Source organism: Porites lutea, chromosome 2, assembly GCF_958299795.1.
Source record: "Porites lutea chromosome 2, jaPorLute2.1, whole genome shotgun sequence".
Classification (NCBI taxonomy): Eukaryota; Metazoa; Cnidaria; class Anthozoa; order Scleractinia; family Poritidae; genus Porites; species Porites lutea.
Genome location: NC_133202.1, coordinates 55,792,329 through 55,805,642, shown reverse-complemented (window position 1 = coordinate 55,805,642; position 13,314 = coordinate 55,792,329). Strand labels below are relative to the sequence as shown.

General features: G+C 38.6%; 1 protein-coding gene across 1 annotated transcript; it reads left to right on the top strand.

Annotated features, from left to right (window-relative positions):
• Positions 1-6,720: 6,720 nt before the first annotated feature.
• Positions 6,721-8,451, top strand: LOC140929113 (neuropeptide F receptor-like). The gene has a single exon (XM_073378977.1). It carries the CDS (start codon positions 6,820-6,822, stop codon positions 8,110-8,112), a length of 1,293 nt encoding a protein of 430 aa, XP_073235078.1. The 5' UTR covers positions 6,721-6,819; the 3' UTR covers positions 8,113-8,451.
• The last annotated feature ends 4,863 nt before the right edge of the window (positions 8,452-13,314 follow it).

Below are 13,314 nucleotides of genomic sequence, written 5' to 3'. Positions count from 1 at the left end.
AAACAATAAATGGTAATAACAAAACGCGAAGATGTAACAAAGCAAGGTTCCTGTAAAATACTTTGAAGAAAACTTCATCTTCGGGGAAGTCTCTTATTAAATTTAGTACTTATTCAATTTTTTGAGAGTGGGGTGGGCGTGGTGGCTTATTTGAGTTGAGTGGGAGGGGGGTGTGGTAGGGCGCTTATTCGAGGTTGGTCGCTTATTAACTTTTTCTGCCTTTAGGATGGGCGTTTATTCGAGGTTGGTCGCTTATTAACTTTTTCTGCCTTTAGGATGGGCGCTTATTCGAGGTGGGCGCTAATTCGAAGTTGGGCGGTTATTCGAATAAATACGGTAGTTCCGTTCCAGGCCGTTCAGATAGTGGAGAGCAGGTTAGAAAGTGACGAGAGATAAAGAACAGAGGAAAAACATGAAAGGGGGAATCCTGACAGGAAGCAGCCCAGCGATGTTTTTTTCCGGTTCACTTTCTGTTGCGCCGTCCCCACTCTGAACGCCTGGAACGGGCTGATTTACTGGTTGCTGAAAATTGTTGTTTTAATTCATTGCGTCGTATAATTACAAGCAAATGTACTTGATCTGAACGTCCTTCTCCTCTTTGCAGGACACGGCACAGTGATATGCACTGGTCCATGTCTGTCTTATAAAGTGGTTACTGCTTTTGAACCACAATAGGGGGTCTGTAATAGGTTTTTTGGGATTTGCCTTATTTGAGGGCCGGGATGGGAGATTTTGAAGCAAAATTGGGGCCAAGCTTCGGGACTAAATTGCTGCACGGAATGCGGTGGGATGCTGAAAATAACCGTCGGGTTAACGAGCCGGGATTGAGCGGAAATTTGGTTCGGGGTGACGGACCGGATAAAAGATCCCTATTGAGAATCCTTGTCTTCAATGGCTGTCGTAACCGGGGGGTTGTTGCGCAGATAAACGCCCACTACCTATGCAGTGCTTGCTCCCATACGGCATGTGTACTTTTAGCCTCTGACGGTGGCCTGCTTCAGCGGCTTAGTTTCTACGTGCAGCACTACTCAGAAAAAGAGGGAGCACTGAACGCCATCAAGTGCCATCAAGTGCCTTCCTGTGTTGGAGGAGCTTGACAATGATCCAAACCCTGCTCTCGACTCCCTTGCATCTAGCAAAGCACCTGGAAATGACAGCATCCCTGCCGAAGTCCTGAAGTGCTGAAAAGGAAACATCATCTCTGAGCTGCATGAAATCCTGACTCTGTTGCAGAGAAGGTGAAGTACCACAAGACATGAGGGATGCAAACATCGTCGCACTGTACAAGAACAAAGGCGATAGGAGTGACTGCAATAACTACCGTGGCATCTCCCTCCAAGTTTCAAGTTTATATATTATATACATAGAACTGTTTACCATCAACCCGAGTTACCTGCATGTAGGGTAAACTAATCGAGGCAGGTCAGTCTCACAAGTTCTAAATATTACCGATTTCGAAAGAAGAGTTCGAAAAAAAAAGATTTACAAAGTAACAGTTTTGCAAAACAGACAGAAACTGTCTTAGCTGTTTAGACTTCTCTCCAGTCATTGCGTTACGGTCGAGAAAATCTAAAAATTCAATAGTTCGCGGAGGTCTTATGAACCTGACCGCTGAGCTCAAGCGCATCTCTGAATCTATTCTTAGCGTCACTTAAGGATCGAAGTTACCATGTAGGGAAGCTACCATATAGGTTTTAGCGGAAAGAGTACTAGTCTACCCAGAATCGCAATGTGGTTTCCGTACCAACAGGTCAACCATTGATATGGTGTTCTCCCTCTGACAGCTGCATAAAATATGTAGGGAACAACGGCAACAACTCTTCGTAGCCTTCATAAACCCCACAAAGGCTTTCGAACTGGTAAGCATGGGCAGAGACGGCCTATTCAAGATTCTGCCCAAGACTGGATGTCCACCTAGGCTCCTCAGCATCATCCTTTCACGATCGAGGACATGAAGGGCACTGTGCTCTTTAACGCTCAACTGATCAGACCCTTTGAACATCCACAGTGAAGTGAAGCAGCGCTGCGTCCCCGCACAATTATCTGGCATTTTCTTCACTGTCCTGCTGAAACAAGCCTTTGGGGAAGCAACAGAGAGCATCTATCTCCGGACCAGGCCGTATTCACGTCGAGGAGGATCCAGGAGGCATGCTCTTACTTCTTGGGTCAAAACGCTAAACTTCATTTCCTCTTAATATTCAGTCTTTGTCAGTGCTTTTTTTTTTCAGATGAAATAATTTGTTCAGAACTTTAATTGACCACAAATTGTAAAATTTGAACAAAATTGTCGGTGTGAAGGTAACCACTAACTTTAATTTCATAACGAGAATCTTTACGAAACTCGGCAAAACTGAGGGCACCATATATCAGATATATCGTCTAAGAAGTAATGAGCTATATTTCGCCTCATGTAAGGGAATCCGGGAATATTTTGCCAGTGGAATCAGGAATCCTGGGCTTTGGAATTTTGAATACAGTCCAAGGAATCCGGAGTCCCACTAACGATTAGAATCCAGAATCCAAATTCCACTGTAAAAGACTGAAATTCAGTACCTGGAATCGGGAATCCACGATGTGGAATTCAGAATCCAATTCTATTTTGATTTCATTACATGAGGCGAGCTATTCTATTGAGGAATCGACCCAGGGTGTTGTCTGTTATCAGGAAATTGTTTTGAGTGAGTTTTACTTTCAATTTATTTCTCGAAACGCAGCTGAACAATGTCAGAAGTTAGAGCTAAGCAGATTGAAGCCAACGGTTTTGGTGCCGAATAATTGCGCAACAAGATCACAATAAAACTATACAAACGAGGTGGATCTACCTCTTGAATTTGCTTTTTAGTCTAATAGGAAACCGAACCTTTTAGTGGGTTACTTATCTAGTTGCTGCTGGAAGGTGCAGCGTGGCCCAGCCATTTGAAATGACCATTCAAACTGTAATTCATTCAACAAACGCACTGAGTTTAAGATTAAAACCACAGGGAAAAGAGTGGATTCGCCTTTGAGCATTCATTAATTAATAAACAGCCACAACAGCGGCGGCGGATTCAGAAAGTTTTTCATAACTTGTGGACACAATTAAGCCTACATTCGGCATGCTCACCGCCCCGGCTACACAGTTTAGAGACGTCTATTCCTCGCAGCCTATGCCTTTCGGGTCACGTCCTAACGAGTTTGTGAGTTTCCCGGTCCGGTGATCATCGCAGATATGTAAGGAAACTGCACTGACCGAGAGGGCCTGCGAAGACTCCGCACGAACACGCTCTGAACACCCTACTTTCTTCGCCGGCAGCGTTATGATATAACTCGCAGGTACAGTCAACTTCGTAAACTTTTATATACGATCCTCAAAAACCTGGCAAAAATTTCAGTTGCGCATGCAAAACACTAGCTTGTAACCACCTCCAGTTTTAAAACTACCTAAAACTACCTCTACAATTAACATTAGGAGTGCCACTTATGGACGCTATAACGATGTGTACATTGCGGGGGCTTTACACTTTCCCTAATAAACACAATTTGCCTGGGCGGGTTTTTAATTAGTGATAACAAGGTGTTTTACAATTTACGTTTCATATTAAAGAGATTCCGCATAGACATTATTATTTGCTATTTCCTTCACAAGAACGGAATATTTTGTTGAAGACTTTGTATAGAGTTCCTGTGACTGTTCATTAACTAGACAAGAAAATAGGAAATTCATAAGTATTTTAAATCGTTTCTTTCTATTGAAAAAAAAAAACAATATAGAAATAAGAAATAAGTGTATGAAATTAGAAATAAGTGTATGTGATATTTCTTTTATAGTAGTTGTTTTTTTTTTCATAGATTTTTTCTATTTTTCAAGGTTCAGTGGAAGATCATTTGAAGGAAAGTGGCACCGTTGTTAAACGTTTTTGATTTTCAGTCTTTTAGCTCCGATCAAGAGTTTCCTTTTTACAAACTGCTTTTCTTTCGATCCACTCTTGATTTCGCCTTGCAGAAGGCTAAAATACATCTTGATCATCAGGGATCGAAAATTCACATCAAGAGAACTTACCTCAATCACTGAAAATGTCACGCCCTTTCTCCTCTCCAAACTCTCTAGCAGACTTTTGCTGGCTTACCAGCAAAACAGACTTTTCTCTCTGAAAACAAAGAATCAAACATTTCAGTCGATATTACCAATTGAAAGAATGTTTGATCCAATATTCAGTTTCAGTCCGGAAGAAAGACAGAAACAAATGATCCAAAGGGATTAGACTCCTGTGTGAAAAGAGTGGAAATTCTCCTCGCTTTTTGGGGTGTAATTTCAGATTTTAGTATCCTGAATATGCCGTTCAGGAGCGGGGGCAGGCATATATTTTTTTCATACAGATGTCGCCAGAGCTTTGTGCGAAGAGATAATTATAAAAGGAAAACAGATAAAAACGCCCACAACCGTGTTGATGATCTGGAATGATCACTCTTGGCATCGATAAGCCGTCTTGGACTCAATTAAAATCTATAGAGCTCTTTTTAGACTTTTCTTCTTTTAAAAAGCGGACAGCTTATTAAATATAGTTTTAGCAACACCCACATTGGTTTCCTAATTTGAGTTTTCCAGTAAAACATCCTGCCATTCACATGAAAGTTCCCCCTCGACGAATGATTCAAAAGTAGCGGGTTTTCAATCGCAGTAAAACAGGGTAAAGCATTGAAGTGGAGCTCGATCGTTATCAGACTAGCCAAGTCAAATATTGCACCGGTATCACAGAGGTCAAGGGTTCGAATCCCGTACAAACCCGAATTTTTTTTTCAGGCTATCCTTTTCGCAACTGCATAAGTTGGGAAAATAAGTGCGATGATCTTCCTTCAAATAATTCTTCACTCCGCAGTTCACATATATGATTTTCATATATTCATAATTTCAAATGCAAAACAGTTTGCAGCGCTCTACCAATTATTTAAGCTAAAAAGCCAACTGGGAACAGGTCGTTAAATTGGAAAGGATGATGATGAAATAATCAATATATGAAAATATATGCGGAGTGAAGAATTATTTGAAGGAGGATCATCGCAGTTATATACGGAACTTATGCAGTTGCGAAAGAGAAAGCCTGAAAAAAAAATTCAGGCTAGTACGGGATTAATATTTGCATTTATCGCTTGTAATTTATAGCGCCGGCCTTTGAAATCAAGGTAATGCGATTGTGACTTTTTGTCTTATAATCAACACAATGTATTGTGTGAAAACGAGATACCGATTTTAAATTATAGAGAAATTATCTTCCGACGGCTTACAGAAAATCGAAACATATCCCGAGTGTAAATAAAATGGTCCAGTTATATGTAATATTTCACTTACTATGGGCGATGTATTTCAAGCATTGGGACAAAAAAATAAAATAATTATAATAACCGGCTCGGTAAGTTGTGCCTCAAGCTGCGGTAAAAGCGTTCGAATACACATGGAAAGTAATTTTGGCGATCAATTTCTTTAAATTCATGGATATATTAATATTTACTTTTTTAGAGCTGAATATGTATAAGTTTATTAAAATTGCTCGACTGTTTCTGTTTCTGAATTTATTTATGTAGTGTTTTACTATTTTCCGTATTAAATCATCAAAAGTGGGTGTTATAGTCTTGGCGCATATGTTTATAATAGACGTTTTTCTATCTTGTCCCTGCAAACCATAAGTTCCTATAGCTATATTCAGCTAAATAAAAGATTTGAATATATAGAAAGGGACCTCATTGGACGATTAATAAATCCTTTATTTCTTACTGACAAGTGGAAATAGGACAACCTAGTGCAGCATTTGATACTGAGACCTGTTTCTCTAAAGCTTTACTGAGTTGATCAAATTTTTAAAAACGATAGAGATAGATTCAATGAGATTTTTGCTTAAATTTAAATTTAGTTGCAATTCGTGTGAATAAGAATCGATTTATCTCCTGTTTTGCCCAAAGCTAAACGAGAAAGTTGATCTTTTGACTAATTATTAAAACTTAAAGGTGCGCTCATTACTGTGAATATATGGACGTTGTTGTTGACATTTTGGTACCATTTAACGTATACAATTACTTCCGTCTTAAAAAAGTTAGGTTTTTAAATGCAATTGCTTTTTTTTAATAATAAGAAATGCTCTTTTTAGCAAATTTGTCCGAATTTGTAAAATGAATACTACAGACAGGAAGCTATAAGTAAACATAAATGAATTTTTTATCAAACCACATTTTTCACGTTAAATTCTTCAGCGTTTTTATGGCCCCCCTTTAAATCTTTTATTTCCTGTCTTCATTATTCATAAGCTCGGGAAATGCCTTGAAATGAAATGCAAAAATTTTATTTTCGACTTGCTGTGCAGGCAACATTAATCTAAAAACTCGATTATCTTCATTCCACCTGCTCTGGGTCTTGATGCCCAAAATAGCAGTTTTTGACAGATGGTTTTCGCTTTTTCAAAGAAGAAATAATGAACAGGAACACGAGGAAAGAAAGCAACCGTTTCGGTTTTCAATAGTCTGAATGAAGTTGTTTTATTTATTAAGTCTTGATTTAGTTATCGATTGATCCAGGGTTGAAATGTTTTTGGTATATCTTTATCTCTCTAAATGAAGAAATATAAGCATTACAAAAACAGGATACTGAGCGCACTGAATGTAAATCATATTTCCTGTAAGTCTTGCAATAAATTTTCTTGTCATGAAGATGATTTCGTTGAAAGCTTATGCACCATCGGGTCGAGTTTGGTACTTAATGAAAGTCGTTGGGGGGAGGAAGAACCCAGCAATGCTGCTGTGACCAAAGATAAGTATTCGGTAAATATACCTCATATCAAAGACAGCTCGATCATGAACGGAACGGTTGTAGAAACAAATTCCACTGGGCCTTTTCTTCTCAAGAACTTCACCAATTCGTCGCGAAATCCAACTCTGCAAGTAGATCGCTTTGGTGCCATGACAATTGTTATTCTTTCATTGCAAATTCTCGTCGTTCTCGTTGGCAGCGTCGGAAACGCCTTCGTTTGCATCATCACTTCGCGGAAACGAAGTTTGCAGATTGTAGGCAACCGCTTCATATTGAATCTCGCAATAGCTGATTTGGGCATCTTGTTGATTGTCTACCCACACCACCTGAGTAAAGAGTTTTCTCTTTCGTGGCCATTTGGCGAGTTCGTTTGCAAAACTTTCCTTCCATTCACTGACATATTTTATGGCGTTGGTATCGGCAGCATCACCGCCATCGCGTTTCATCGTTATAGAATGCTAGTATACTGTATGAAGCAACAAATGAACTTACAAACAGCCAAACGTGTGCTGTTTTTAATATGGCTTTTGTCTTTTATTATCCTTGTAATGCCCAAGTTTTTTGTTATGGAGCTGGTACGCTTTCCAAAAATACGGATATGGATTTGCCAAGAAAGCTGGCCAAATCAGTTGTCCAGAAAGATGTACGAAGGTACAGTCATATTGGCGTTTTACGTATGCCCTCTTGTTTTTATCTCCTTGACCTACTATCGTATCAGAACCAAACTAAGAGACAACATTCGTCGACATGACAGTTACAAGCGGGCTAGTTTAAGAGCTAAAGGCAGTGCAGAGGTCATCTCCAGGATTGGGCAGAATCGACGGGCGCTGAGACTCTTGGCTCCAGTGGTGATTTTTTTTGCAGTCTGTATGGCACCAGTCAGCTTTATTACTTTATTGTCACTATTCTTAAAAAATCCAGAGGAAACCTTCAGCCGTTTAAAATATATGCCGATCCTTCATCGCATAATTATACTATTGTTAAACATGAATTCATCAGTGAATCCTATTATCTATTCGATTGTGAACACGGAGTTTCGTGGAGAATTTTCTCGACTTTTGCGCTGCGCCAAGACCAGGAGCTGCTGTGCCGACACAACACAAGGACTGAGCTTAAGTACCTTTAGAAAAAGTACTTCGATCGACAAATCCCGCCGCAAATGGGGTTCTTTTCTTCTCAACAAGAGGGGAAGCTCCAGCTCAGCTAGGAAATCCCCAGGCTCTGAAAGGAATTCCGCCGAAAAAGTGTTCGGAAAAGAAGCCGAGAAGCAAGGTGCAGATGCAATTGAGTTGGCACAAAAAGTATCAAGGCAAATGGTAGAGGAGAATAACAAATAAGCAGTTAAACTCCTAATTTGGCGAGAATGACGAGGACAGAGTAAAATATAGTGAGCGTCACGATATATCTTGCACTATGGCAAACAGAATCGTTACTCGGTATCTACAAGGCGGCTTAGACGATTTATTCAATGGAGAAGAGGGTACACTGAATTCGTGCACATATCAACCAATAACTTGGCTGGAAGAAACTCTGTCAAAGAACACTAAATTAACAAGTCCAACAGTAGTTAGTTTAGTTAACTAAGATTGTTTATTTTATACTTTTAGGGACGGTAGACAATTTGAACATTAAAGCGGCAACAGTGATTCTGTTGCGCATATTGCTAGTATTTTACACACGGCTGGGTCTAATTCAACGTTTTCAGTTCCTAAGCTACACATTTTTATTATCAGATCAAATTCTCTTTATCAGTAAGTGAGAATAATTTTACTTTGTTGTGAGTAAACTGAATTGTCTGTCCTTTTTCGATCTTGAGTACTTCGTCAGAGCAATTCTACTGTCGTTGAACCTTTCTGGTCAATTTGAAAATAGTATAGGTGACGATGAAATGCTGTAACTGCTATTGCAATAAAAGTGATATCTGAAGCAAATTTTTCAGCTGTTTCAATGTGTCGTGAAACCCTGATACATAACCATCATGTTGCCGAAGCCCCTATTTCATTCCACAAAAATGCAAGGAAACTCTTAATGGTCAGTACAAACATGCCAAACCAGTAAAAAACATTCTCTCGATTATTAGTAGACTTTTTTAGTTTCTGTGGAGAAATCCAGCCCGCTTTTTAATGTATAGTATTTGCTTCGAGTCAAACATTAAGTCAATGCCTTTCCGTGCACGGAGTGAAATAAGACATCGCTTCCGAATTAGACTAATGATAGACTACGCTCGATCCTGATTTCAAAATTTTTCCAAATAAGACGAGACATAGAACGAAGTTTCGTTTTCCTTTTCTCCTGAGCAACAATTTACAATTTGAAAAATTGAAATTTGAAAAATAATTCCGAGGGCGGAATCAAAGTATTGATGCAAAACCATGTCCTTGGCCCTAAAAATATGTAGTTCGGCGTGTCAGACAAGCCCTAAAGGCCTTGAGAAATGGCTGAAGATGTTTTTAGAAAGCTTTTGTGCTTTGATTTATACGTGTCGCTTTCTTGCGTCAATAGGATCTCCAAGGGACAATGCATTATTACCATCTTTTTTTTTTCCCGTCGGAAGGCAGCTAAAAGCTCAGTGTTTATCCTAACCCACGGTTAATCGTGATCTCAGCACCTTAGTCAAAACAATAATCCAACTTGGCAGCGGATGGAGAAGCCAATGAGAACCTTGAAAAATAACTATTTTACAAATAGGCGGCTATTTTAAATATGATTATTGTCTTAATTCACTCTTCACTAGATTGTAGCATGCAATCAATCCATGGCGGGGGTACTAGAAATCTAAAAGTTATATCGCAGACAATCTAGATATAACTGAGTAGGAACCTGTACACTCCCTCTCTGCATCTTATCAGTGTACGCCCTGAAAAAACATATCAGTTTTAATCTGTGATTCCTTTTACATTTCCTTGCCCATATATCTCTTGACTAAAGTGGATATGCAGGAAAAAAATGAATGTAGATTGGTATTCCGTATATTTTTGGTTATCACGTACATCAACAAGACTGAAAAAGGAGTGGAGAACATAATTTCCCACAACAAAAAAGAACAACAAGAACAACAGCAACAACTTTATTCTTTGTACAAAAATACAAAAGTTGGATAAAAACAAAAACCTTAAACTATTAGAAAGCCTTGCAGATTGCAACTAAACATAAATAAAACATAGAAGTTAATAAGTGATCTAATTAACTCAGCGCTTACAGTGACGTACAATACATTAAGACAAGGAGTCCCTGACTCTTAAATGATAACACAGAAAAAGAAAAGCAGACATGAAAACCTTGAGCAAGTGTATCTATGTACCTACTTTTTTAATAATCATGTGGATTTGAATATAGTCATCCTCCTTTTCTAAGATATCAAATAGCAATTTGCGGAGAACTCTTTTTGAAAGCTTTGTTTGGAAGATCCGTTATATAGCTTGGTATCCGCTTATTCCTTACTCCGAGCCGAGAGAAAGAATTGTTTTGTATTTCTAGTCTAGAACTTTTAAAAGAGGACATAGAAGGTCGTGTATGAGTGTCAGATTCCCTTGCTTCTCCTTGCTCCCCTTGCGGCTTCTGAGTCTAAGAAATAAAAGCCAATAAAGAAATTCCCTTAAGAGAGCGTGATCAATATAATTCATCTCTACGACTCTCTGTTTTTCCTCCATTTCAGTAAAGCTGTTGTTGGTAGCTGCTATCGCAAGGTGACAAAGTTGAAAACAAAACTGGTTCTTTCATCTTTTGCATAATACACTCCCTTTTTGGTGGCTGTCATGTGGCATCAAAGAGCTCTTTTTTTGAAACTATTTTTGCAACATTCATCGATCATAGTGAGTTTCGATTCACGAGCCAAAATTGGTTTTTCACGTCATGGCAAATTTCATACACGTAGAGTGAATACTTTTGATTGTAGTCGTCAATAAAAATCATCTTACAATTTAATGAGTCCAAAAAATCAAATAGTGTAAAATAAAATTGGTGACCTTTGTCCAAGGCAAGGCGGTACGGGAGGCAATTTTTATCAGAGCTTATATAATTCATCCCTAAAGAGAGACGAAGGGGGGCCGCGCAGTGCAACCTTTCAATAAACTGGACCAGGCTGAGTAGAGTACACTAAGACATGTGCCATGTTCAATCTACTGTGACCTGAATGTCTAGAATTTCTCTTCGCTAGTGTAGTGACGATTAAGTTTAATAAAATTAATGAAATTGTTCGCTTCTCGCCCTGACTCATTTTATTCTCGTTGACTGTGTCTTATGTCCTCCTTCAAACATTTTACCCCTAGAAAACCTAGAAATGATTTCCTTGTCATTGCTTAGCAACTCGCTTATGTTGGTCTATTTCTAGCTGTTCGATTCTTGGTCTTCTCACGACCTTTCCACTTGGCCTAACACCGACATGCAAATAAAATGCCGGCAACAACGATTATATATATTCAAAAGAGTATTAATTTTTTTTCTCGTATTTTCTTAAATTTACTTATAATAATTAAATTGAGCACACTAGTTTGATTCTATCTTGTATCTTTTAAAAGTCTTGGAATATAAGTCACTTCACTTGAAACGCGGAAAAGTTGAAGTTTTTATTATATAGTCAAAATTAATGACTTTCCTGTAAGATACTGAGATCACGTAGATGTAGTTGAATGCTTTATTAATTTATTAAGAGACGTACGAATAGTCAGTGGTGACTCATGTCAAGCACCGGACCCCGGTAATGGGGCAAAATTAATTTGACTGCAATGGAGATAAATATGTCAGGTTTGTATCAGTGCTAATAAAAAAAATTACCTCAGTAGAGAAACAAAAGCGGAGTCGCTGGAAAGAATTAAACGGTAGTTTTTGTTTTACTGTACTTGCAAAGCGGTAATGAGAGTGACGTTATGGACAACTAAATAATATTCTACTATATACCGAAAGAAGCAGTTCCCCGAAGGCTCAGTAATTTTCATGTGGACGGACAAATTCTGCCATTACCTGAACAGTACACTACAGGAATGTAGTATCCTACGTTTCCTATCTCTCGTAGTAATAAAATGGCTTTTGCGTTTTTTCTTTCTGAAAGACATTCCACAAATTAAAACAATTCTCTTACCACCGGATCGGGTTAACATGGGTTAAACTCAATGACCAACTTTATTTTTAATCAATACTGTTTAAATTTTTTCAAGATTTCAAGTTTAGAAGTATTACCCTTGATTCCAAAGACTAGCGTATAAACTCCTGTTGTCGTAGCTATTGTCGTAATCGGCCTCAACTCATGTGGTGTCTCTCCACACTTTTTTCCTCTTCATCCTCTCCTTCATAAACAGCATTTTGTTACAGCAAAGTTGTTTATTTTTAAATGAAGAAATAGAAAATAAGGAAATAAAAAATTAGATAGATATGTACTGACTCTCTGGACTTTGCTTTTTTCAATTGAATTCTATAGCAAAAAAAACAACATTACTAGCCGGTGCAAGACTTAAAGATCAGCGGAGATGGGTGGATGTACAAAACAAACAAGCAAACAAAACAAGAACATCACAAACTATCTCAAAATAACCATGTCAGCGCGAAAACAACCCTAGCCAGTGGACGAAACTAACTGAAAATGGAAGGTTTCAGTTAAATGAATAGGAAAGCTGATTAATCGTTATAGAATGCAGAGTCGGACTCCGGTTTGCCTTATTTATGTACATACCACATTGGGCCACCAGTGGCAGTCAAAAGGAATCTGTATCCCCTTTAAAAATAGTATTAATGGCTCGAGACTTGAGCGCAGGTTGTTTCATGATAGTGATCCAGTACATGTTTGGCGTTGGCGTCCATAAAAAACCGAAAAACCGCGATAGATTTCGATCAAAACCGAAAACCGAATACAAAGCCATCATAACTGAAGAGTTTACAGCTCAATTTTCAAAACCTTAGTCTAGATCTCAAACTTATTAGTGATTTGTGGAACATAGAGACCAAACGGTAAAATTGAAGAACAGTTTCCCCCAAAATCTGTCGTTCGTCTCGGTGTACTGTCGGTCGACAGTCTACCGACACAGACAACATTGCAGTTTGACTTGGGTTGACTATAAAATTGAGAAACATAAAATAGCCTAACATCTGACTGCACAGAGACCCACAGAGGAATCTTGCCTCCTTTATTTTTGCGAAAAAAACGGAAAACCGGAAACTGCAACGGACGACAAAACCGAAAAAGCGAAGTTTTTCAGTGTAAAAACCGAAAAAAGGACCTAAAAGTTGGCCAAAAATCCCAACGCCCCCCCTCATGTTGGCTTTACGTTACCTGCCCCGTTCGGCTCTCGTGGTTGCCCGCCGAAGCAAAAAAAAAAAACGTAGCCACAGACATCCAGAAGATACTAAAGGACTAAAGTTTAAACTTATATTTGGCCCCTAATTTTCTAATTATTGTTTTTAACTCTGCCTCGTTATGGTCTTTCCCAGTCAAAAGACAGTAAAAAATCGATCCTTAAGGTCATGGTGAATTGACCTAGCAATATAGAATTTGCTATAGAATGTGACTGAGCAAACAAACGGAAGTCAAACCAGGCTTTTGTGTGGTT